Consider the following 26,402-nt stretch of genomic DNA (forward strand, 5'->3'; position numbering starts at 1 on the left):
GTGCAGACCAGACAAGGAGGCTGAATGGGAATAAGCACACAGTGCTGGGCAGAGCAGTGTCGTGGGGAAGTCAGGAGCCTAAGGCACTGGAACCAAGAACTGAATGACACCAATCCCAAATATTGTTGGTATGCAAAGTGTATAGGAAATTAGGTCTGGTAGCAAGTTTGTTTGAACAAATCTGTCGAGAAAAGGTAGCATTCTGGATAGCATCCAGTGCTTGGTTTTCTTAGCCTAGGAAAGCAGAGGCTGGAAAGCTCTGAAACTGTTTTCTATAAATACAGCAGGGAGGAAGGAGGAAGCAAACAAGGGAGAGGAAAGGATTCATTTAACCTAAAGCACAGTGTTGACAGGAGAACAAATACGTACAGACTGTCCACAAATATATTTAGGCTGAAAATTAAAAGGCTGCTTGCCTCTAAAGTGATCAGGTTCTCTTCCAAAGGCAAAAAATAACATTTCTTTGAAGACAGATTTTCAAGCTGAACTCTTTCAAAATCTTTTAAAAGATCTCTGTGATAGCAGAGGAGTTGGCTAGTAAGCTCAAAGGTCTCTTTCTTCTAAAAGGAGCTGTCTAGATCTAAAATAGTTCTAAGAGGGTGGATTTGGGAAAATATTTATTTTGCATCTTTAACTAGAAATCACTCAGCAGGCAATTATGCTAGACTTCTTTAGTCCCTCTGTAGATTTCAGTCAGCTTCTGATCAAGCCCTGTTTGTGAAGCTCTGAGTCACCGAACAGTCCACCGGACCCTGAAAGCAAACTGTGGGAAGAGTCCTGCGGAGCCAGCATAAAAACTGAAACTTTGCTTCTTCCTCAAGACCATGGTGGGACAGGATGGAAACAGGATCAGAGCTCTGCAGTGGAGCAGCAGAGTCATGATGCACCAAGGTGCACAGAACGAAAGCAGAGAGCTACACATAACGTATCCAAATCTTTGAAGCTGCAAAGGACTTTTTTTTTGGACTTGCTTTTTGCTATGGTAGATGATATGGTAGACTTCTTCCAAGCATTTACACTTACATTCCTTTTAAAGGACAAGACATGGTAGCATGTGGTTTGTATCTGCAGTCATGGACCGATAGAAAATTAGAAATACCTTTTCTTCGCATGATTTCCCTTGACTCTAAGCATCACCACCATAGTGCCAGCATGGAGCTGCAGCAGGAGCTGCAATTGGTACTGGAGGAGTTTATCCTGCCACACAAGGTGCCACTCTCCCTCCGCATGGTAGCAGCCTGTCCTCAGAAAGCTATGCCTCTTGCTGAAAATAGCTGGAGGCGAGATGAATCTTCACCTGGAAAATCTGCAGCAAGAAACCTCCCAGAAACAGAGCTACTCTGAGGATCTTGCCAGAAGGAAGCAACACGCAGAGCGGACAACAGGAAAAGGAACAATCCCCTGCCTACTATTTTTTCTTTTGGTCCACAGACTCTTCCCTATCCACACTGAGTTTTACTTAGAAATACTGTGCGGAAGATTTCTGCTATTTCATGCAACATCATAGAATCATAGAATGTCTCTATGCTCAGAAAATGGTACAGAATAAGTGGCTTTCCATAAAGCCAGGACAAAATTACAACTTGCAAACAATAATAAAGATGTTGGCCATGGCTCATTACTCCATTCCATTTTGTGATGCACAAGGAGAGCAAAACCACTCAGCAATGCAGGCTGAGATGCACAGGCCAGGGTGTACACTGGAAGGAAAAGAAGGATGCATGTGCATGTCCTACCCAGAGGGTCTCATGCTCTGGGGACTGGGCCACAACTCAGGTTTCACAAGGACAGGGATGTCCTATTTCGTAGGGGGGAAAAACAAAAGAAATAAAAATGTTTTTATTTTAATCACAGAATCCCCGAGGTTGGAAAAGACCTGCAAGATCATCCAGTCCAACCATCCACCTTCACCAATACTACTCACTAGACCACGTCCCTGAACACAAAATCCAAACATTCCTTAAGCACCTCCAGGGTCAGTGACTCCACCACCTCCCTGGGCAGCCCACTGCAGTGCCTGACCACTCTTTCAGAAAAGCAGTATTTCCTAACGTCCAGCCTAAATCTCCCCTGGCACACCTTGAAGCCATACCCTCTAGTCCTATCACCAGCTACACGAGAGAAGAGGCTGACCCCCAGCTCACTACAACCTCCCTTCAGGTAGTTTTAGAGGACTAATGGTAGTTAATGGTAGTTAAAGATAGCTAATGAGGTCTCCCCTGGGCCTCCTCCAGACTGAACAACACCAGCTCCTTTAGCCTCTCCTTGTAAGCCCTGTGCTTCAGACCCCTCACCAGTTTTGTTGCCCTTCTTTGAACCTGCTCCAGGGCCTCAATGTCTTTCTTGCAGTGAGGGGCCCCAAACTGGACACAGTACTGGAGGTGGGACCTCACCAGAGCTGAGTCACTTCCCTGTTCCTGCTGCCAACACTGCCTCTGATGCGAGCCAGGATGCCATTGGCTTTCTTGGCCACCCAGGCACACTGCTGGCTCATTTCAGCCGAGCATCAGTCAATACCCCCAGGTCCATTTCCTCTACGCAGTCCTCCAACCACTCTGCCCCAAGCCTGTAGCGTTGCTTGGGGTTGTTGTGGCCGAAGTGCAGGACCAGGCATTTGGCTTTGTTGAACCTCATCCCATGGGCTTCAGGCCAGCCATCCAGCCTGTGCAGATCCCTCTGTAGGGCCTCACTACCCCCAGGCAGATGGACGCTTCCAGCCAACTTGATGTCATCTGCAAACTTACTGAGGGTGCACTCAATGCCCTCATCCAGGTCGTCAATGAAGATACTGAAGAGAACAGGCCCCAGCACCGACCCCTGGGGAACAGCACTCATGACAGGTTGCCAGCTGCATTTGGCTCCATTCACCACCACTCTCTGGGCCCAAGCCTCCAGCCAGTTCCTTATCCAGCCAAGAGTGCACCTGTCCAAGCCTCGGGCTGCCAGCTTCTGCAGGAGAATGCTGTGGGAGACAGTGTCAAAGGCTTTGCTGAAGTCCATGTAGACCACATCAACACCTTTCCCTCGTCCACCAGACGGGTCACTAGATCATAGATGGAGATCAGGTTGGTCAAACAGGATCTGCCCTTTGTGAACCCAGGCTGGCTAGGCCTGATCCCCCAGTCATCCCGCACATGCCGTGTGATCTCCCTCAAGACAATCTGCTCCATAACCTTCCCTGGCACCGAGGTCAGGCTAACAGGCCTGTAGTTCCCTGGATCCTCCTTACAAACCTTCTTATGGATGGGAGTTACACTGGTAAGCCTCCAGTCTTCTGGGATCTCACCAGTCATCAAGGAGTGCTGATAGATAATGGCAAGCGGCTCGGCTCTCACCTCTGCTAGTTCCCTCAGCACTCTTGGGTGAATCCCATCCGGCCCTATGGACTTTTGAGTGGTAGGTCTCTGACTGCGTCCTCCCAAATCGCAGGGGGTTCTGTCAATACCTGTTCTTTTTAATACTCATTTTATCCAATTAGGGGTCATAATTGAAGCCAAAATTGATGATCTACTTAAATTTCACATAAGAATATCAAGTTACTATGTTGAGGCAAGTGGGTGAGTTCTCAGCTTTGAGACAGAAAGCTGTTTCTCTGGGCAGTGGGGATCAGTGACTCTGAACACTGCAGGATCTAAGCCAACAAGCACCTTGAGTTACAAATATATATTTGAAGATGTTTAGCTAAACCACAGTTCAGTTGAGTCTGAAACAAAATAGTGGCCAAATCAAAACCAAATTGTGATTCCTGCATGAGTGCTCCTCCACCAGGCTGTGATAACCAGTTCACTGTAACCATCCAGGGTAGCAATCATGCAGACCTCCTTGGAGGACCCAGCCCCTGAGTGACACTGCCTGCCACTAAAGGAATATGCAGCAGGACTTCTGACAGCCAGAAATGATGTTCCTGGCTTAGTTTGCTGCTCTCCCCATCCCACACCAAAGGAAGTTGCTCTCAATTCAGATTCAATTTGCCTTTATTGCCAAGAAGTTTCACCTCATCCAAAGCACAGCAGCCCAATGGGTTGCCTGGAGAAGCTGTGGATGCTCCATCCCTAGAGGTGCTCAAGGCCAGGAAGGATGGGCACTCTGCACTGAGCTGGTGGGTGGCAATCCTGCCCATGGCAGGAGGTTGCAACTGGATGATCTTCAAGATCCCTTCTAACTTAAGCCATTCCAAGATTCTGTAATTCTAAGAAGCTGAAGGCAGTTTTCCTCTTCTCTGTCCAGCCTCCCCCCATTAACACAACAGCAGAGCTAGCACACAGTAAATTATGTGAAAAGATGTCTCATCTCTCATTTGGGCACTGCACACCAGTCTGAGTCACAAAGGGTTTCCAAAAGCTTATACACAAGAGCTCATTTTCTGACTGTTTGCAAGCTAACATGTAGCCTTGTGAGTTCAGATCATTTCCAAAGAATGTCGCTCCTTTTGGGGGAAAGTCTCATCTTTTTCCTGTTCCTTCCATGTAACTGCTGAGTTTGGCATGCAAAAATTGGCTTGGATAAGGACATAGAAATGCCAGCCAGGCTTTTCCAGAGAGTGCCATACACACCGTGAGTGGTATTTCAGACTCACATGTGAGTAAATCTCTGCTTGACATAGCCTGCCCAAAGAGCTCATTGCTATCCAGTGCTGTCATGTCTGTGATTGCTGCTAATGCTGACAGCTGAACAGGAAAATCTGAGAATCTGCATTGGTACCATAGACAAAATATACTTTTACAGAAATATTTGGTTTTCATTTGTGAAGCAGGTGAATGTCATACAACAATCCACACAGGTTTTTATGATCATCTGGCATACCTAACTTAGGTAGCATTTCAAGTGTGAAGTTGTGCGCTCTGCCTGAGATCTGATAGCACTCCCTAATTCTGTGAATGACTTGGATGAATCTGAGGGTATATTTAAAAAATTTGCAGGCATCAGTATTACTAAGGTAGATAGGTTCAGAGCTCAAAAAGCCTAAGAAAAGAAGAAGAAGAGGAATGAAGCAAACTTTGCAGGATTTAACTTGATAAATAAACATGCAAAATACTGAACTACTAAAGGATGAACCAAAGGCTCAAACACAAACAAGGAATGAGCAGGCTGGCAGCAGTGCAGCAGAAGAGGACCTGGAGTTATAGTGGATCAGAAAACAAATATACATCAATAATATTAGGCTCTATGTGAGACAGGAGGCAATTACTCTGTTCTGGTCTGCTCTGGGGAAGCCGCAACTGGAGAGACTAATGTGCAGCCAACATGTTAAAGGGCTCCCAAGTGTGACCTACAGGCAGAGGTTGAACAACTGCAGTTTGCTTTGTCTAGCAAAGGGGAAGCTTAAAGGGTAAATAATTGGAGTTTTCCTTTCTGAAGAAAGGGCAATAATCAGTTATTCCCCAGGTAAAGTGGAGGTAAGATAAAGTGAAATCATCTTTGTAGCAAGAGGAAAGTGGGTTGGTTATTAGCAAACTTGTGTGGGTTTCTTTATATGAAAAGGAGATTTCAGACAAATTGTGAGTGCTTGATCCCATGTTAAGATGAACTGTGCTCACAGGCAGTTGCACCACTTGGGTTGTGCCCATCTTGATTTGCATTGGAGCCTGCACTGAGCACAACAGCCAGAGCTAGTGCCAGGCAGCCAAGGGCGGCCAGGAAGGAGCAGAGACAATGCTGGCTGCTCTGCCCTGCTAAAAGCCCAGGGGGACAGCTGTCTCTGTCCTGTGCCGCCTGTCCTCTGTCCTCTGTCCTGTCCTGTTTGGAACCAAAGTGCTCAGGTCCTGCCAAGTAGACATTTCCAGCACAGCAGCTTTGGTCTCCACGAGCTGTTGGCATAAGAAAGGTTTGGCCATGGGAGAAAGGATCAGGAAGCAGGTCATTCATTTGGAACGACCTGGGAATGTTCTTCCTTGCTTTGAATCATCCCAAGTAGCTGCACTGAGAGGACTTCTTCAGTCCTGATAATTGGGTCTTTCACATAAAATCCAAAACTCTGGCAGTTTGGTTTTAAATAGTTCTCATCCTGCAGCCTGGGCTTTGTGGTGCTCTGCCTTGTGACTGTGGAAGCTGTGTCATTATGCACCCACAGCAGAACACCTTCATAGGCCTCGCTTTTGTTTCACTTCCCTTCCAGATGCTTTGCTACCACCGCTGCTCTGGGGGACAGCTCGTGGATAGGGTGACTCACCTGCAGGGCTGCTGAGATGGAAATGAGTGCTCGTATTTTCCCTAGCACCTCTCTAAAGTAAAGGGGTGCAGCCCCTGGAGCATTACAACCAGCAGAGATCATAGAATCACAGAATGTCTTGGGTTGTAAGGAGATCTCAAAGATCATTCAGTTCCAACATCTGCCATGGGCTGGTTGCCCCCACCAGCTCAGGCTGCCCAGGACCCTCCCAACCCAGCCCTGAGTGCCTCCAGGAATGGGGCAAACACAGCTTCTCTGGGCAGCTGTGCCAGGGCTTTACCGGAGTTGGAGAGGGGCCTCTTCCTGCCTCTTCTTGGAGAACTCAGAGAAAACCAGAGCCTTTGCAGAAGGGCTGAAGCATTTTCCCAGTGCACACAAACACAGTTTCACCTCCACACTCGTTCTAAGGTGGTGATGGAGCTGGTAATCACCTCTAATTCCAGCATGGTGACAGAGTGGGAAGGAGCTCTCTGGTCAGCAGCTGGCAGCCAGGAGCATGCTGCAGACTCAGCAGAAAGCTGACAGCTGATAGCTCCATGGGCAGAAGCAACATTAGGGACTTTGTAAAGATTGGAAGGAGTCAGTAATAAGGTCTGAACACAATCAGCCTTTGGAAGAGCAGGAGACTCTGGGGCAACTTCAACAGCAGTTAATCACAACTCAAGTTGTTTAGCATCTGAATGAACTTAGGGTCCTTCAAAGAAGGGTGAGAATTTGCACATCCTAAATACACATGAAAATGAGGATTATTCACAGAACAAGTAAGGCTAACCTAATTGGCTTCCTATGCCTGCAAGATCTGTCTAGTGGTGGATAATTATCAGAATATTTAGCAGCGTGATTAGGAAAATCATGAGGGATCTGGGCATCAACCTGAACCCTACCTTTGCAAATGAAGGCTGGCAGCCTCACACAGCTGGGCTTTCTTGCAGGTCCCTGGCACTGCTGCATGTGTTCCTGGCAAGACACACTGTAAGTGAAATCACTCTTATGAGAACTTGGCAGCTCTGCTTACAGCTTTAGCCAGCAGAACAAAGGAAAATGATACAGAAATGCAAATGCTATCTGACCACTTCTGAGCTTCAGAAGCATTTAAGGTTAAGCAGTGATGTTGGGATACAGACACGCAGTAGGAAGGACGGAGCAGAAAAGTCTCCCCTGTGTTGGGTTTTTGGTTGGTTTGTTTTTTTTTCCCCTAACTGGTTTTCCTGTCCCCTCATTGCACCCAGCATCAGGAAAAAGGCACGAACAGGAGGAACAGGAGGAAGAAAGTCAAAGAGATCCCTGATGTGGAGCGGACAGGTCGGTGCCTCAGGTGTGGCTATGCTCCTTTCTCAGCGTGTCTGAGGCACGTACGGTGCTGCCATTGATCCTCCTAACGCACAGGCATTTCCTCATGAGCATCTGTGCATCTTCCCTGTGCATCTCCTCTGCTACACGGATCTACGCGCCTGCCCATTACCAACTAATACACAGAAAAAGACAGGAGAGACTGAAAAAAGCACAGTGAAATGAGGCACGTGTTCAGATTGCTGTGTCAAACTGTAACATATGACATAGCCTGGATTTAATTATAGAGTTCCTTTTTTTTTTTTTTTTTTTAATTCACCCACTTGCTTTTATTCTGCGCAAAATCACAATCCAGTTATTCCGTGCCTGATGAAGCATTATGCAACTTCCTAATTAAGGCAGACAGAGATGTGTAATGCTAAATCCTTCCTGAGAGGCTGCCCTACGGCACAGAGCTTCCCTGGGCTCCTCAGGGCAAGCAAAGAGCTCTGACCAGGAAAAACACTGCCCATTTTCCATGATTAAAGTCTCATCAAATCATAGAATCGTTAAGGTTGGAAAAGACCTCTAAGATCATCCAGTCCAACTGCCCACCTTGCACCAATATGGCCCACTAAACCTTGTCCATAAGTACCACATCTACATGTTTCTTGAACACCTCCAGGGATGGAGACTCCCCCACTTCCCTGGGCAGCCTGTGCCGTGCCCTGTTGCTCTTTCTGAGAAGAAATATTCCCTAATATCCAATCCGAAACTCCCCTGGCACACTTTGATGCTATTCCCTCTCATCCTGTTGATGTTACCCGAGAGAAGAGGCTGGCCCTCACCCCACCACAGTCTCCTTTCAGGGAGTTGTAGAGAGCAATAAGGCCTCTCCTGAGCTTCCTCTTCTTCAGATGAACAATTCCTGTTCCCTCAGCCACTTCTCATACATTCCCATGACAATGAAGGACTAATTTAATCTATTTGCAGCCATCTGACCCACAGAAGCAGAGAAGTCAATTTTATTTGAACACAATTTTTTTGGTGTGATTTCAGATCCACTAAAGGATGTATTTTGCCAGTGTGTAAATCTGGCAATTCCTGTTGGCAGAGAGCTCATGTGGTTTTCTGTGCTGAGTGAGAGGTAACTGATCTCAGGAACGAGAGCACAGGTGACCCTTTTGAACACTTTTGGCACATCCACTCAGAAATGCCCAAGAGCTCTACTAGAATGCTGGTGGTACTACTTTGCTAGCAGCAGCAAAGTCATCTCCAAATCAAAGTAGTGTCCAAATGAAGCAGGATACTACTGGAACTTGTGTTGAGAAGGTAGGTGCCTTCATTATGGCACCTAGAAGTGCCCATCCTAGGGACACAAGCACTTGGAGAAGCTCTCAGATAAGTAACTTACACTTAGTCAGGGCTTACATATACATAAATAAATCAGGATGAATTCAGCAGCTCACGTTGCTTTAGAGAACATCATCTGGCCCACTTGAGTGGGATACTGCATGCGTTAGCAAAGAAGTGGCAGGAGACTGCTTGAGCAGATCCAGACTGCAGAGGGTCAGTGGACCAGTACGGCCAAGGCTGCTGTAAAGTCCACAGGGGACCCTGAGATGGGGAAAATCCCATGCATTGCAATCCCATGTGGCCATGCAACAGTGCTGCCTTTTTCTGGAGATGTGGACCTATCTGCTTGCTAAGTCCACCATGGCAGCAGGTGAATTTATCCCCTACGCATGTACATCCAGCATAGCACTTACTGATCATGCAACGATCCAAAAAATAGGAATACAACCTGGAAAGAGAAGCCATTATGTTCCCATTTCTTAGGTGAGATGTGATCTTTGCTCTGGCTGACAGTGCTGTATTGTCAGAAGGCACCTTCCTCAATTTTTCAGTACTAAGAGACCCAGCTCTGTGCCATTACCTCAAACAAGTGTTCCCCTTGAAGGCTCATGGATTGGAGGGGCTGAGATCTAGTGCTTGGTACCAGCTTCAGTGCTGGGATCCCACTTCACAATACAGTCTTCCTCTATCACTCTGTGAGTGTGGAGAGAAGACCAGTTTTAATGGTTCATTGCTTCAACTCATGTTTTGGGGGAAATGGCAGAGGCAGACTGAAGGTAATGAGCATGGAAAATCATAGTATCGTAGAATGGCTTGGGTTGGAAGGGACCTTAACGCAGGGTCCCACATATGTCTTATGAATTCTCACTCTTGGTTCATTTGGCATTTAATTACTAAGGCTATTCTTTTTCCATTTTCTGTATAGCAAAAAGCAAGGATGGTCTGGAGAAATGAAGGTCACAGCTGAGTAGCAGATATCTTTACAGTTCAAAAGCTTGACAGGAGTGATGATGGAAGGGTGAGGGAGATCTGTACAGAATTACACCACTTTCCCTCATCCAACCCTGAGGTTATCACTCAGAGTAGCATTACCCCTCCCTTTGCCTCCCGGGAGAAGCACCTCTTCCAGGAGGTATCATGTCTGCAGGGGGGTGAGCAGCCCTGAAACACAGACCAAAGCGAGCACCAAGAGAAAATTGCTGCCTCTACACACAGTCCCAGTGGCCCACTGCCAAGAGCAAGGAGTCCCTCAAAAATCTTCAATAAGGCATTAAAGAGATGGAAGATCTAGGATGTTTCTACACGTCAGGTTCTCCCCATTACATGATCAAAAGGGGGAAGATAAATCTCCCTCCACAACATCCATGCAGAGCACAGTTGCCTCCCAAGCACTCCTCTGATGAGAAAGTCAGCTCTTATGAGGCTGAATGTTGCCAGTGGCTGGGAAGAAAATAATACAGAAGCCCAGTAAGATGTCCTTGCCTTCCAGCTGGCTTTATAGCAGCCATGGCTGCTGGAGGAGAGATGAGGGTTTGTAGATCAAAGTAAATTGTTCTTACTCAAGGTAACAGAGAAATGGAGAGAAAATATAGACAGTTCTTGAGCTTCAAGGAGTTTGTTTCCATCCCATCCTTTTTAGTTTAAATGTCATTTCCTGCAAAAATTCCCGTGGTCTCAGGAGGAAGGGAGATTGAAATGACATTCAGGTGAATCCCTCACATCAGGAAGACAACCTTGAGTTCACTCAGCCATGGTTCTGTGACAGTGAGTCTCCCAGCCAAGCCACTCAGGCTTGAGGAAGGTCCTGTAGATGGAAGAAAAAGAAGTGTTCTGGTATGAAACTCAGGCTGTGGTCTCTCCAGCTGCCCCTATGCCACCCTGAGCTCTTTCAGCTGGCAAACAGCTTATGCAGCCTCCAGGCAAAGAATGTAAAACAAGGCAGAAAATCAATCAGTCCCATCTGAGGATGAATACGGTTGTCTTCATTTTCCTCTTCCCTTCTGCTGCGGTCAACACAACCTAACAGAGCACCTGTATTTGCAATGCATTGTTCCCAGATACTGACCGAGTACAGTATAGACCAAATATTGGAGCAGCACTGCTCCATGGCAGAGCATGTTTAACGGGGCATAGTGACAGGTCAGAGTGATGACAAGTCCCTGTTGAGACTGCAAGGAGTCATTCCAGTTGGCAAAAGCTGGAGCTAATAGAAAATCAGGAAAGCACTGCAGAGGCTGAGCTGTACTGGAGGGTCACTGAATGGAGACATCACTTCTGCTCCAAGTCCTGCAGCCACGGCCACCAGGCACAAAGCCTACCAGCCTGGCAGCACCTTCCTTCCCTTCCTTCTGCGCTCAGCCTGCAGTGGCGGCTGGTCTGGCTCAGGCGCAGGGCTCACTGCAATATTTGCAACCAGACACCACAGTCATGTTTGCATGGCTCTCAGGTTAGACAACAAATACATCCCAGCTGAAGAGAGGTTTTCCTTCCTGTCTGTCTGGCTATGTAAACTAGCAAAGGAAAGCTTAACTGGGACTTTACGGATCTTCATTTTTCTGTTATGCTTGCCCTATCACTAGCTCCATTGCTAAACTGAAAACCGAGGCATTTCTTGTGGCATCCAAGCTGCAAATTGGAATGTCAAGGAAAATGAAGACTTGTAGGGTTATAATTCCCCATGAGAAAAGAGAGGCTGCTTCTATAAAACACTTCTGTCAGCTGCTTGGAAAGCTTTTCAGCAGGTTCAGCCTCTAAAGCTGGCAATGACTGAAATCCAAAATTGGAAAAAATGGGTATCAGCCTGTGCTTAAAGGGCTACTTTGGTCCCAGTCAATAATAACAGTAATGGAGAGGCAGCAAGTATCCCATACGTAATTCCATCAGCTATCGCACACACAGGGTGAAATCCCACCACAGACCCTGAGATCACAGAATTATAGAATGGCTCAGGTTGGAGGGGATCTTAAAGACCACCCAGTTCCAACCTCCTGCTGTGGGCTGGTTGCCTCCCACCAGCTCAGGCTGCCCAGGGCCCATCCAACCTGGTCTTGAGCCCCTCCAGGGATGGGGCACTCACAGCTTCTCTGGGCAGCTGTGCCAGTGCCTCAAAACCCTTCCAGTAAAAAATTTCTTCTTAACATCTAGCCTAAATTTCCCATCTTTTAGTTTAAAGCCATTCCCCCCTGTCTTGTCACTATCAGACCACGGAGAAAGTCAATTGTCCTTCTTCAAGTACTGGAGGGTCAACATGAGGTGTCTTTGGAGCCTTCTCCAAGCTACACAAGCCCAAATTCCTCAACCTATCTTCACAGGAGAGGTATTTCAGTCCTTTGATGATTTTCATGGACCTGCTCCAACAACTCTACATTTTCTTGTGCTGGGTGCCCCAGGCCTGGACGCAGGACTTCAGATGGTGCCTCATGAGGGCAGAGTAGAGGGGAACAGTCCTGTCCCTCTCCCTGCTGCCATCCCTCTGTTGATGCAGCCCAGGATACTGTTGGCCTTCTGGGCTGCAAGCAGGTACTGCTGGTTCATGTCCAGCTTTTCATCCATCAGGTCCCTCACATCCTGCTTCACACTGCTGCTCTCAAATTTTTCTCTCACCCTGTACTCATACCTGGGATTGCCTTGACTCGAGTACAACACTTTGAGATCCCTGCACCTATCTGGTTCAATACACACAGAGAGTGGAAATCCTAAATGAGTGGCCAGATTCACCTTCCCTACTCAAGTAGGGTAACAGCACTGAGCAAAGGGACAGAATGTGTCCTCAAGGTCCCAGAGAAGCCACAGGTTGTGGCAGAAGAGGCTGCACTGGCTCTACTCGCTGTTTCTTCCCTCCTCTTGCAACTTCAGTCATGCAGCATTCCCCACATATAAGTCCATACCTTTTCACCTTCAGAGCTGGCCTATTTCTGCTCTCTGGCATTCAGAAATAAGCCTCGCTCCCTCCCAGGAAGGAGTCACACTATAAATATCTCCGTGCAAGTTTCCTGAGTCCAGACATTTCTCACAGCACAGTGCTGCTGCTCTTCCAGCACCAGTAAGCATGGCTGCTTTCTGCAGTGCCTTTAAAAATGTCATTGAGCAGCCACAGCCCTGCTGAGAAGAAATGGGGACTCATTCAGGAGCTGCAGCCATGGTGGCACAACTGAATTTTGCCTTCAGGAAAAAGAAAAGCTAAGGGGTGACACATGGAAAGTGAGAGACCTGTGGGTCCCATGCAGCATCATGGAGCAGGGAGGTAAGAACAAGCCTGGGTGCTGCTGGTGGTGGCCCTCAGCCTGCAGTCAAAAAGTGGCACTGCAATAGAAATACAAATCCTATAGTGGAGACATGGGGATGCAGAGGTAAACGTATAGTAGCTGAACCCATGTGGGAGGGAAACAAGCTAACTGGTGGGTGGGATGGCAACTTCACACTCTGAGCTATCTCAGCAATTTCTACATGACCTCCCTGCCCCCTGAAAGGAAAAACCTTTCCACTGTTTCCTTTCCAACTTAGGTGATTCTGTGATTCTACATGATGGGACTCAGGTCAGTTTGACGGTTGACTTTATCTTGAAAGCCCTGTCTAATGTAAATGATTCTGTGATTCTAAGAAATGCAGTAGGAAGAACAATATGTGGTAAGGGGAAGAAAGAAGGATGCAAATCCAGTTCCTTTCCAGCTGCTTGCCTGATTCCATGGCTCTATCTCCTTTGCTTCGTATTTTATGGGTCCTGTAAGTAACATTAACTCACTCATCGAAAAGAGAAGAAATGTTTAGAGGGAGAAAAAAATCCCTTGTGAGACATCTACAAAGAAACAGGAGGAGAGGAAGGAGACCTGGGATCTCCTTAACCTCATTTGCTTATCTACAAGGGAAAAACACAAACAGGGAGAGCCAGGAGTTTGCTCAGCTGCACAGAAATTATATGAGTGCAGGGCAAATCCAGTGCCAGCAGTGTCTGTGGCCAGATAAGAGAAGTGCAGAGATGCAAATAATGGTGCCACATTTTATCCAGGGCTGCTGGAATCTTGGCAGGTGGGCTACCAGTTTCAAGTGGAATGAATGGACAGCTCACATCTTCTTGCACTGCTTGGCTGCAGACCCAGCGGTGCCCAGCTGACCATCCTCCGCTTCCACACCGATGGCTTCGGAAGGACTGCTTTTCTTCCTAGCTCTTGTACATAAGCCCAGGGTAGATTAATGGAGGTCTTCTCCTGATTCAGAGAAAGGAGGGGAACTGGCCTGAAGGCAAAGCAAGAAAATCAGTCTGCCACAGTGCTGAAGGGCTGTGCATCCTGCCCCCTGGCTCCCACCAGCTCAGATCTTGCTATCAGGCCTCCAAACCAAGCACTGAAGCTGCTAATGTGGCAAAGGGACCCAGATGCACAAAGCAGCAGGTCTCAGCTTCAGTGGGTTGCCTGGCTTGTCCCTCCTGGCACGGGGCAGAGGGAAGGCTGCAGGAGGCTCTTGCAATGCAGGGCACCAGGACAGCACAGAACCAGGCATGTGCCAAAACTGAGGGGCAGAAAAGCTTGCAAAGAAGGAGGAGGAGAAGATACGGATCCTGAAAGTTTATCTCTGAAAAAAATTATTAGGTCATGCAACTTGCTTCCAGATCTGATTAAACCATGGACTTAGCTTTGAAAGCAAGCAATCCTCTGCACACACTTCACCCAGGAACATCCCATCCTTACACTGCTGCCTGCAGCTGGAGCAGGGAGGGAGGCACACACCTCAGAGGGCAGCATGCTTCCCCATGAGTGATTTGTTGATCTCAGAGCAAAGCTGAGTTCCTGAAAGTGTAGGAGGAATAAATGTTTTACCAGCACAGTCTAGCTCCATCAGTCCTGATCACTAATAGGTATTTGCAGACTTTAGGTGCTGTTTTCAGCTCCTCGTTTGGAACAGAAAAACAAAGCTGCCTTCCACAACTGACAACTATGGAAAATAAAAACAGCTGTTTAGGCCACAAAAACAGGCCCAGTGTGAGCACCAGCAGTGACTCAGCTCCCTCTCCTCTTCCCTGCCCTGATTTTGCCTCGCTGCTGGCAGAAGGCATTGACAAGGCACAGGCAGTGAGTGGGGCTCAGGTGTTGAGCATGGCCCCATATCCCTTGGCTGCATCTTCCCCACACACGCCCTAGGGTGCAGCTGCCCACATGGTCCTGGTTGTAACATGTCTGGAGCATGTTACATTTGTAGCAGTATTGTTCCTCACTACAAAAGCACTGTTAAACATAGGTGAGTGGGTTCGACAGAATTAATAGTCAAGATTAATAGTCCAAGAGCTTGTCTGCTTGTGTTTACACTGCACCACAGCGATGATGGATCTCCTCTAGAGATGCTCAAGAAAAAAAGCAGGGACTGAAACATCTCCCTAGAAGTCCAGCTGGAAATTTTCCATCCATTAAGGCTGATTCACAGACCGGAGTGTCCACGGCGTACAGTTCCTCCAAGAACATTTAGGAAAGGTTAAGAATGCAGGTGCTTGCCAGGACAAGTAAGGCTTATCTTCTTTCTGAAAAAAAAAAAAAAAAAAAAAAAAAAAAAAGGAGAACAGTCAGACAGGAAGGACTGGGAGGTGCACAAGAAATGTGTGAATGTCAGTGACAAACACACTTTTCTCAGCACAAGGTGTGGGATTTGAATGCCTCCCACTTAAGAACTGATTTGATCCTATAGCTCCTTTCAGTTTGTACAGGCAGGAAAAATTCATATCCAGCGATTTAGCAACGTGCTTTTCCCATACTGGGGGAAAGCTTCTTAACCTTGGCATGTAACAAGTGGGCACAACCCACACGATGGAGGTCAGACTTGAAGTGCAAGAAGGTAAGCTGTTTGAAATACAAAAAAAAAAAAAGGCTCAAGAGCTTTAGGGGAGATGTCAGGAAGTTCTGCAGAATGGTTGTGAAGGTTACAAATTCTGGAAGATGTAAAGCCTGCAGGTATTATGGATGAAACAAGGAACCACCAGCATAGCTGCTTGCGTATGATTTTGCAGATCTATCTTTTGTCCTGACAAATATCACCCACCTACAATGGCTGCTCCAAAAGTAATGCCATCTATTTATTTACATGGAAACTACACTGGATACAAAGAGTACAATAACATCATTTGATAGAGCACATTCTTAGCTACAAAACACTGTTTTTCAACACAGTCACCGCCATTAACTGTCTATTTTCACCAGCTATGAATAAGAGCTCATAAAAATCTGCACCAGTGGAGGCGATGCATGGTTGCCCCTGCTGAAACTCACTGCCAACCACCTCACTGTGCTCACAGCCACTGTTTGGTCTCCAGAAACATTCAGCAAGTGTCGATGAATGCCAATGGGTGCCATTTTTTCCACATGGAGGGATTCAGTTACACACCTTTGCTTCATCCACACTTCCATGTCAGACGCCATTCTGTCAGACCGCCCCTCTGCTGCCACCTGTCACACAGAACAACATGTAATGGGATGTTAGTAGGAAGGTTCGACCTCTGCTGCCGTATCACCAATATCCACCTCTGATGTAGTGGCCCAACATAATAGGAAGCATTACTTTCGGAGCAGCTCTTGTAGTTTGTAAGGCAGCCACCTGGAAATACCTAATTTAAAAATTGCTAATAAAAAAGAGCATGCACTCGAAATATCCTCTTGTCTGTGGCTGCTTCCCTGGCATGAAGAAGTACTAAGAAGATTCTCAAGCGAAGAATGTGTGGAGGAAGAATGGCTTTTCATTAAACCCAGTGGCTCAGCTGGAAAAGGCAGAGAGGCCTCCAGGCACCAAATCCCTACAAGTCTGAAATGTTGGCATTTAACTCCAAATTTAACACAGCAGTGTGAAGAGCTGAGCCCACCCAAGAGGAGGTGCTGCCAGCTGTGGGAGCCATGCAAGCTGTCAGCACGGAGCCCAGCATTAGGCAGACCTGTGCAAAATTCCTAGCTGTGAGGCAATTACTATAGTTTGCTTCCCTTCTCACCTTTTTACTCATATGTGTGTGTCTCTGTCTTGCCAGCACCTAGTTGTAGTTAATCCTTGGGAATGCTTCCAGGGAAACCTGCAGTCGGGGCAGTGTGAAGTATTCAGCGCCATCGCACTGATGTTCAATGGGGCATGACTGGTTTAAACTCAAAACACGTCAATTTTCCTTTTGGGATTAAGCATAGATATGTGCGTGTGTTCATCTTTCAGTGTGGCTGTACAGCTTCCATTGCTGATGCTGTTAGATGTGCAGGCCAAGCAGTGACGTTCCTCCATACCTTCATTCAGTCCCGACTGGTCTTTGAGGTCCCTTCCATTTCCCCTATTAGGACAGGCTAAGAACTGGAGCTGCTCAACCTGGAGGAGAGAGGGCTCTGGGGAGACCTGATAGTGGTCTTTCAGTATGCAAAGGGAGGCTGTAAGAAAGAACAGACTCTTCAGCGGGGTCTGTTGTGAGAGGACAAGGAGAAATGGTTTCAAATGAAAGGAGGGGAGATTTGGACAGGATATGAAGAAGAAGTTTTACAGTAAAGGTGGTGAAGCATTGGCACAGGTTGCCCAGAGAGGTGGTGGATGCCCCATCCCTGCAGACACTCAGGGTCAGGCTGGACGGGGCTCTGAGCACAGCTGGAGCTGTAGGTGTCCCTGCTCGTTGCAGGGAGTTGAACTAGATGGCCTTTAAATGTCCCTTCCAACTCTGTGTCTCAATGACTCTAATCTTAGCTGTTCATTTACATCACAGAAAGTCCTGGTCTGAACCTCTTTCTTTCCGTGAGAGAAGAGCAGCTGCCACGGGGCAGGTCAGGCTGCCCCAGAGAAGACTGTGCAGCAGGACACCCCAAACTGCAGCAGGAAGAGCCCCACGCAGCAAGAACTACACGATCAAAGCTCCTTGGATACAGAAGCTAAAAAAAAAAAAAAACCAACAGCACAAAATCTTGGGAGAAGGAGAAAAGGCTCATCCAGGGCCCCCGGGGGTCCCCAGGCTTCCATCGCCCTCCCCTTCCCAGGGGAAGGAACATTATCGTGCAAATGAGCCCACCAGGAAACCCACTTTGTTTCCAAATTCCTCCCTCTGGGCCTTGAATGCGGATGAGGATGAATGGCCTGAATGCAACGGAATAGAGCGTTTATGGTAAAATCCCACCCTCTTTGTCCCCTTTAATGGGAAGGGGATTTTACACATACACTGCAGCTGGGCTCGGGATGCTGTGGATGCAGCCATGCTCACAAGCTTCCTCACCCTGATGTGGAGTGGTCGGCCCAGTTGTAGGAGTCCCACTCGTGGCTTGTCCTCCACCCTTCCAGCAGCTCAGCTCAGCGGGCTGCTAGTGCAGTTTCTATCCCTGGTGGTACAAAATCAGCAGCACAACCAAGAAAGACCTGGCTGCGTTCATGGTACAGCTCACTATAATCTGAAAAACGAAACTGGGCTTTTTGTCTGCATTGGAGGAATAAAATCCATGAGGGAAGTACAGTTGGTGACCAATTAGTTAATCGTCCTCAAAGTACTTTTTCTTTCTCCTCTTACTACATGGAATCTGTGTCCATTCTTTGCTGAGATGCTAAACCAGACTCGCAAGCAACTCCACGCACTGTACGGCACACGGAGCTAAATTACATTATTGCTGCAAAACCAAGAAGCCACATAAGAAGACATGGCTTCAAATTCTGCTCCCATGTACACTCATGTAACCCCACTGCTGTATGGGGATTGTGAGAGTTTTAAAGAAACTGGTGTTTCAGTTCAGGGCATAATGAGGGCATTACAACCCCTTGTGCCAAAACAACTCGGGATTTTCACTGACTGCTTTCCTCCACCAAAGATGACTTGCCACGTTTTGGCACACCCTACTGAGAATGCTTTCTAACTGAAGTCTCCGTGTGACATAAGGACTACTTACCAGCTGCTGTTGGTGTATTTCCACAAGGGAAGAATGGTACAGTCACAGAACCACTTCCAGGATTTGCTGCTAATGATGCACTGCTATCGCCACGGGGCAAATTCCCCAGGGGAGCTCCTACCAGAAGAAACCCCTTTTGCAGATGCTGACCTTAGCCTGAAGAGGGTGAAAGAGAGTGCAACCTTTCCTCAGCTTGGGATGCCTGCATTGGCCTGTGGACATGGCAGAGAGCCTCTGAGTGCACACGGCACGTGTGATGAGTTGGCTGTGGAGCTTCTTCTGGTGCCTTCACTTAATTAATTGCTGCCTGCGTCCTGTCCTCCAGGCAGAGGACTACAGAAGACAAGCTGTGGGAGCAGGTGGACACGGGACGGGTGACCAGAGGAACATGAGACGAAGGACCTGATGACAATGCAATGTGCGACTCAGCCTGTCCCAGGCTTGGGCCCCTGCTTTGGCTCACACCAAAGCCCAGCCCGGACCTGAAGCCTGGTCACCTCAGCAGGGCTGAGTCAGGGCCAGTGGGATGAGGCACACCTTGCATGGCTAATGGATCCCAGCTGGGATCCCATGCCATGACCCCAACGGGTGGATTCCTACAGGACCACCTCGCCTCCCTTACAGCTCCACGAGCAGCACGGGAAGCTCACGCTCAGCTACAGCTGAAACTGTGCTTTCTTAGTTTCCTCCCCTCCAGGCAAGACGCTGTAGCCTTAACTTGGGCAAAGTCCAATTTGAAATAATGAATGTAATTACCTCGTAGCACCTCAGTGGAAAATAATGGTAGAGCTAATTATACAGAGACGCAATGCTAAGTCATTTCCTAGTGTTTAAAATACAAATATTAATGTTTTCTCTTTGGGGATGTTGAGAAGATGACTTCTCGCTGCAGTCTAATGAGCTTGCAGGCTTTGCAGCTGTTGCAACTGGTTTAAGGCAAAGGTTCCCTGTGCTGATTTTAATATCCCTTATTGGCATTGCATGGAACATTAGGCTGTGTAAAACCTGGCTTCAGAGCTCTCTACAATCCTTTTGAAAGGTCCCTTCCAACTCAGGACATTCTATGACATCATGATACTACAACAGCGGCCCTTGAAACACTACGAATTGAGGGATTCAATTCTTCTTCTTTAACCAAAAGATGTTTTAGGACCAAAGGGAAACAAAACGCCCATGGCCCTGAAAGCTGCCCAAAAAGTATTGTCAACCAGTGGAGAAAATACCAGTGTCAGCACAGGGCAAACCCACCTAGCTCACCAGCACTGGGGTGCCTTGCTGAAACTGCTCCAGCCCCACCGAGGGCAGCCCTGGAAATCACAACACCGCTTTCTCTTAAGTCAGCATAGAATCTTTTAATACTTTACATAAAAAACTGCATACACAGTTCATAGTTTTTATGTAAACATCATATACATCTCAGTTCTCGCCATGGCAAATTCTTAAAAACAAAACAAAACAGTCTCAGTACCACCGTTAAGGGAAGGAGAGGAAGGAAACAAACAAACGGGTAAATCTGTTCTCTGAACCAGAGAAACGCAGTACTATTTTCACCTGAGTCCGCTACCCAGTGAAAATAAGTTTTAAATAAACCTAAATTCTTTAATCTGCCCTTTAGTATTAAAGTCTGATGTACTCAATGCGTAAGGAACAGTGTTTTCGTCTTTTTCCAAGGCAAAAGAAATACAGCGATTTTAATTTCTCGTGCTGGTCACAATTTACAACAAGGCCCAGATGAGGTTACTGAGTAAGAATGCTTCCAACGCTGCAGCTGGATGTAGATACAAGCACATTGAGTATTTAAAAAAAATCCAAGTTGTGCAAAGTCATTTCATTTCAGAACAAACTTTTAAATAAATCCAAATCAATGCATTTGCAGAAGACAACACTAAATGAAGGAGCAGGCACCAAGATCATAATATGGCAATATCACTCCATCCCCCTTGCTCACCCTGCCCCATCCATCAGGAGTGTTCAGCAAGGAGGATGGAGCAGCCCAGCTTTACTTCCCAACCCAGTGACTTCTGCAGCTGGAGACAATTCAAGGCTCGTGTCACCAGCAGGCATCAGTCATGGCAGGCAAAGCGTTCCTCTGCATAATGAAGTCCCAGCTGGGCACCCCCTCCCCACCTCATTTTAAATAAGCACCCTCTGCACTACCCCAGTTTGCACAAGACAGAAAAGTAAGATATATACAGGCTTTGCTTGGGATGAGCCTCCACTCCCAGTCCAGGTCTTCATGGCCAACTTTGACAGCAGGTCAGGTTGAGGCCAGAACACCCGCAGGAGATGCTAGGATGCCTCAAGCAGCCAAAAGATGCAGCCTGTTCCCCAGCTTGCCTGGGGGGAGGCACATGCACACAGGAGGCAGGAGTCCCTTCGAGCATCTCAGCTCCACCACTCTCCTCTTGCAAAAGAGAGGAGGCCGGCTGGGAGCTGGGAGCCGCAGGTGGTGGGCGCAGACGAAGAGCTGGGCGCAATATTTGCTCAGTCCAGTCTCAGCAGCTTCTTGTTGAGAGTCAATCAACTTGAAGGGGCCAGTTACGGGAGAATGCTTCTCCCCACCCGATTCCCAAGACTCAGGGCATGCAACCCTCCCCCCCTCCCTCTGTCCCCACGGCTGAGCCAGCACAACCCTTTTCGGCTAAGGGAGCGTGCCCCGTCCCTTAGTCCCCACCCCCATTCCCTGCCAGCCCCCAGCTGAAGGGACAGGCAGATGCTGCGTGGTACATGCATGCCCCAGCTCCTCTCCGCCTGCCAACAGGTGACCAGGCGCCGTGCCCAGCGCCGCACTCCAGCCGCGCCCTATAGCACCTTGCAGCAATTGATGCAGCCGTTCTGAGTGCCGTAGCGCTTCTGCAAGGCCGCCCGGGTGGCGGTTTCAAAGACCTCCCTGACACCCTCCTTGGTCTTGGCCGAGCACTCCAGGTAGTCGTAGGCCTGGATACGGATGGCCATGGCGCGGCCGTCCTCAGTGCGCACCGGCTCCTGCTTCATGCGGGCCAGCTCGTTGCGCACGTGCTCATCGTTGCGCAGGTCTTTCTTGTTGGCCACCAGGATGATGGGGACGTTGGGACAGAAGTGCTTGACTTCGGGCACCCACTTCTCCGGGATGTTCTCCAGCGAGTCCGGGCTGTCCACTGAGAAGCACATGAGGATCACATCCGTGTCTGGGTAAGAGAGAGGGCGCAGGCGGTCGTAGTCCTCCTGGCCGGCCGTGTCCCACAGGGCCAGCTCCACCTGCTTGCCGTCCACCTCGATGTCGGCCACGTAGTTCTCAAAGACGGTGGGCACATAAACCTCAGGGAACTCGTCCTTGCTGAAGACGATGAGGAGGCAGGTCTTGCCACAGGCGCCGTCCCCCACCACCACCAGCTTCTTGCGGATGGCAGCCATCGCCAGGCTCGCCAAACTGGCCTTGCCGTGCAGCAGGACGATGGCAGGGCCCTCCTCCCCGCGGCCGCCGCCTCCCGCTTCTTCTCGTTTCTCACAGGGCACCGTGGCGAGCCGGGCCCGCGCAGGCAGGCTCCCCGAACTGGTACCGCGTCTCCACTCCCTGCTCCGGGGACACGTTTCGGCTGCCGGTCCCGCCCGGTTCAGTCCAACTCTTCGCGAGGGAACCGCCGCAGCTGCCGGCCCGACCGTAAAACAAAAAATAAAGACGAGCCGCTCCGCGCCCCTCCGCGCCGCCACTGCCGCAAGCAGAACGCCGGCGCCGCTATTTAAAGCTTCTCCGACTTTCCTAATATAGCCAGCCAATGGGAAGGCAGGGAGTGAGGTCATCGTCGGCGGAGAGCGCCACGATTGGCCGAGCCCTGCGGGCGGGAGGCGGAGCGCGAAAAAGGAGGGGGCGCGCCGCGGGGTTGAGGGGCCCCGAGCTGAGGGGCGGCTGAGGGCGGGTAGGGGGTGCGCTGGGGGTGCGCTGGGGGTGCTGGTTGTGAGGCGGGGCTGCGGCAGGGCTGGGCTGTGGGGCGGAAGAACTGAAGAGCTGAGGAGCTGAAGAGCTGAGGAGCAGGGCTGGGTGCTGTGTGCCGAGCCCCACGGGGGCTCTGCGACAGGGCAGCCCCCAACGCGGTGTTCCCGAAGGCATCCCTGCTCCTGAAGGGCTCCGGAGTGGCTCAGCACGAGCAGATGGCTCGCACAGCTCGCACAGCTCACACGGCTCACACGGCTCACAAAGCCTGACATTCCTGGTACCGCCGGCCGTGCAGCAATCGCTGTTGGCTGGGTGTTGTCTCCCAGCACGTAACACCTTGCTGCTCAGGGCTGGGTCCGAATCCTTTTGCTCGACAGCGAAAGAAGAAAAATGAGAGATTTGAATGCTATGTTTGCTGTTGAGAATTGTATTTAAAAACAACCACTTAAAAACCAAACAAGCCGCTGAGGAAATCAAATTGCTTAGCTTGTGACTTTCAGTGGAGTGTTATGGAGGCATGTGTTAATAGGGCAAATGGTTCACTTAACCCTGAGCACTGAAATATAATTCATCCCCTGTGAGATTTTTCGTCATTCCCGTTTCTCCCTATCAGAAGAACACGTCTCTGTTTGCAGATGGATGGATGCGTACCTGATCTTTGTAAAGCACCTTTCATGCGAAGTGAACCTGATACATTCAACTGAAAAAAAAGACTGAAAGCGTGGCCACAGTCACGGTGTTTTCACATACCTTTGAACTGTCACCAGGCTCCATTTCTGATTTCCATCATCCCTTTACATTTATTATCACTGCTCTCAATTGCAAACTTTTCCCAAACCCTAAAGAAGTCACCTGCATTGAAGTCTTCTTTCCCGTGCTGGCATGTCCTCTCCACGAGGAGAGTCTGAAGGAACTGGGGCTGTTTAGTCTGGGGAAAAGGACGTAGAGGGGAGACCTTATGGCTCTCCACCAATATCTGAAAGATGCTTCCAGCAAGAGCGGGGTTGGTCTCTTCTCACTGGGGACAGGTGACAGGACGAGGGGAAATGGCCTCAAGTTGCACCAGGGTAAGTTTAGGTTGGGTTTCAGGAAAAACTTCTTTACAGAAAAGGTTGTTAAGCACTGGAATAGGCAGCCCAGGGAGGTGGTTGAGTCACATTCCTGGATGTGTCTAAAATCTGTTTGGATGCGGTGCTCAGGGACGTGATTTAGCGGAGGGTTGTTGGAGTTTGGGTAGTATGGTTGGGTTGTGGTTGGACTCGATGGTCTTTAAGGTCTTTTCCAACCTGAGTGATTCTATGATTCTGTGATTCTATGATGAAGCACAAGCAGCATGTAACTGTTTTCTCTATAATATCACAACCACGTACAGCCCTTTTAATGAACAAGCGTAGTTCATTTGCTGAATAATGCAAACCTTCGTGCGTTTTGCTGTTTTCCAGTTCCTTTAACCTCTTCGGAAGTGGCGGTGGTTCGGTTCGCCGGAGTTCGGTGCCCCCTGGTGGCCGCTCTGCTGGGGATGCCCGCCGTCCCCGCTGCTCAGGAGCTGCCGAGCCCGGCCTGCCTCCCAGGCGGCTGCAGGAGAAGCTGCGGGTGCTTCACAGCTCGTGGGAGGTGCTGCCTAAAGATGCTTTTGAATTCGGTTTTATTTTTGTTCCTTTTTATTCGCTGTTCTCTGCAGGGAAGTTGAACGAGATGACCTTTAATGCTGCCTTCCAACTCAAACAATTCTGTGATGAATCTGTGATTTGAGTTTTGGTTGCGTGAGGAGTCGTGGCTGAATATTTGATGTCTTTTCGTCAGCACAGCGCTTCATTAAACAGGAAAAAAGAGCCACCCGAATGAGTAGTTATGCTGATCATCTCCTCTGTGCTGTGCCATGAAAGGTAGGGAAATAGGTAGCTTATTCATATCAAAGCACATGGCTCTGTTGTTCACTCAGAGTGCTGCTAGCAATTATCTGTGTGCCTCAGCGTGCAGAAAGCAAACTGAAGCAGCCCTCATGCATACCCCTTAACTCTTGTAGACTTCAAGACAGGGTGGCCTTATCCGAACAGTCAGCTCATCTCAACTTCAAAGCTGGGCTCAGGAAATGTTCTGAAAAGGTCTGACTAACCCAAGTCATACCCACAGCAGGGGTTCTTCTAATTGCAGACACAGTTCCAGTACTCAGTTACTGGAACTTACTTCATTCACTAGTAAAGTCTTCCATACTGAAGCCAATGGGCCCTAATTAAGACTTAAATGCCTAATACCTGTTACTTATTAATGGCCTGGGTTTCATAATTAGTGTAAATTTGCTACCGTTCCACTGCAGTGGATTCTGCCCATAAATGTCAGAAAGCCTCATCATCAATTTCCTCAGTTTGATTTTGCACTGAAGTTGCAGGAAGCACTGTGTAGTACATGCACTGAGCTAAGTGGGAGCAAGGAGGCCTTAATTTATATTTTTTTTCAGTTATATATGCTTCTCTTCTCTGGAGAATCCTCTTTTCAGCTCACACATAAAAGCCTGAAAAGAGTCAGTTCTGAGAACAGTGCAGATCAGAAGCAGAACTGTACATAGGAATCCTTCCCTTTCCCCTGCTTAGATCAGGGAAAAGGGGAATCTGAACAGCTTTACTGTGCTCTGAGTGCAACAGAACTGCAGCAATCCTGGGACTGAACACAGAGGATAACAACCTGCTCAAGTACTTAGGCTTCTTTCTCTGGGTGTGTACAGAAAGCAGAGATGGAAAACCTGGGAAGAAAAAATATGAGAATAGGCTCTGGGCTTTCTTCTCACCTAAGAGATTTCTTTACAGGACCAATTCTGCACTCAAGCATAGCTGTGGTCTGGAAGGCTCCAAGAAGTGTAACCACTCTCTGTTGTAATTTTTACATTTCCTGATCAAATTTGCATGATATGCTCAGCTATACTTAAAGCAAACTGAAACTTCCCTTCCAGTAATCCCCTATAGCACAGTCTCTAAGCAGAGAATTTATTAGTTCTGCTGCACCACATACATCTGTATGACTGACGAAGAAAGCATGAGCAGGAGAAAAAAGACACCACATCTTTGCTTTTATTACTTGTGCAGTGGTTTTGAGATTAAAACTCAGCCTTTTGGATTTTTACTTGATCTAAACCAATTGGCATTTTTTTATTGTTGAGAAGACAATTTCAGTTTGTTACTGGAGATTGTTTCCAGATTATATGCCTCCTCCCTGTTCTTTCTGCTAAACAGATTTTCTAAATGGCATGTCTGTAACTCAGATAATTTATGGTCATGTATAAATCTACACCAAAAGCATGAAAGCTCAGTGGGGAAGGTGATCTTTCTCCTTTTTGTCAATAAGTAGGCAAGTGAGTACATTGCCTGCTGTGGCATAGCATGCTGAGGGAGCCGTGTGTGCCAGTAATGGCACGCTGACTCGTACTGTAACGCTGGCAACAAGCATCCTGCAGTCCTCATGCAAAGCTTCTTAGTGAAGGGAGGGAAGTAAGAGCTTGTTAAATGTGAGCAGCTCTCAGTCTAGCACCTGACTTGTTGCAAGTCAAAGCGAGTTCAGTGCTGTCTTATGTCGCTGCTGAAAACCTGGATTTAACTCTCAGATTCCTTTGTAATCAGTGCAGTCAGTCAGGAGGCCAGGCTGATCTACCTAGAAACTGGAATGCCAGGGCACAAAAAGAGGAGGTGAAGACCTGTGCATTTTTGCTTAGGGTAAAATGGAAACACAAGTGAAAGCACATCATCCCAAACAGGAAATGCCTTTATTATCCAAAAGAACTCTGCAGGACCCACTGGCATTGCTCTTCTAAGGCGTAAGTAAAGATGCCAGAACTGAA

At 48.2% G+C, this 26,402-nt stretch overlaps 1 protein-coding gene across 1 annotated transcript; it reads right to left on the reverse strand.

Moving 5' to 3' along the window:
• Window positions 1-19,997: 19,997 nt before the first annotated feature.
• Window positions 19,998-22,340, reverse strand: RHOB (ras homolog family member B). Its single transcript, XM_042817046.1, has one exon. The coding sequence runs from the start codon at window positions 22,051-22,053 to the stop codon at window positions 21,463-21,465; it is 591 nt and encodes a 196-aa protein (XP_042672980.1). The 5' UTR covers window positions 22,054-22,340; the 3' UTR covers window positions 19,998-21,462.
• Between the last annotated feature and the right edge of the window lie 4,062 nt (window positions 22,341-26,402).

This window comes from Centrocercus urophasianus, unplaced genomic scaffold, assembly GCF_019232065.1.
Source record: "Centrocercus urophasianus isolate 14NV4802_14NV808 unplaced genomic scaffold, USGS_Curo_1.0 seq_10, whole genome shotgun sequence".
Lineage (NCBI taxonomy): Eukaryota > Metazoa > Chordata > Aves > Galliformes > Phasianidae > Centrocercus > Centrocercus urophasianus.

Coding starts and splice junctions, on each gene's coding strand:
- RHOB (XM_042817046.1), bottom strand. CDS start 22,053: ATGGCTGCCATCCGCAAGAAGCTGGTGGTGGTGGGGGACGGCGCCTGT.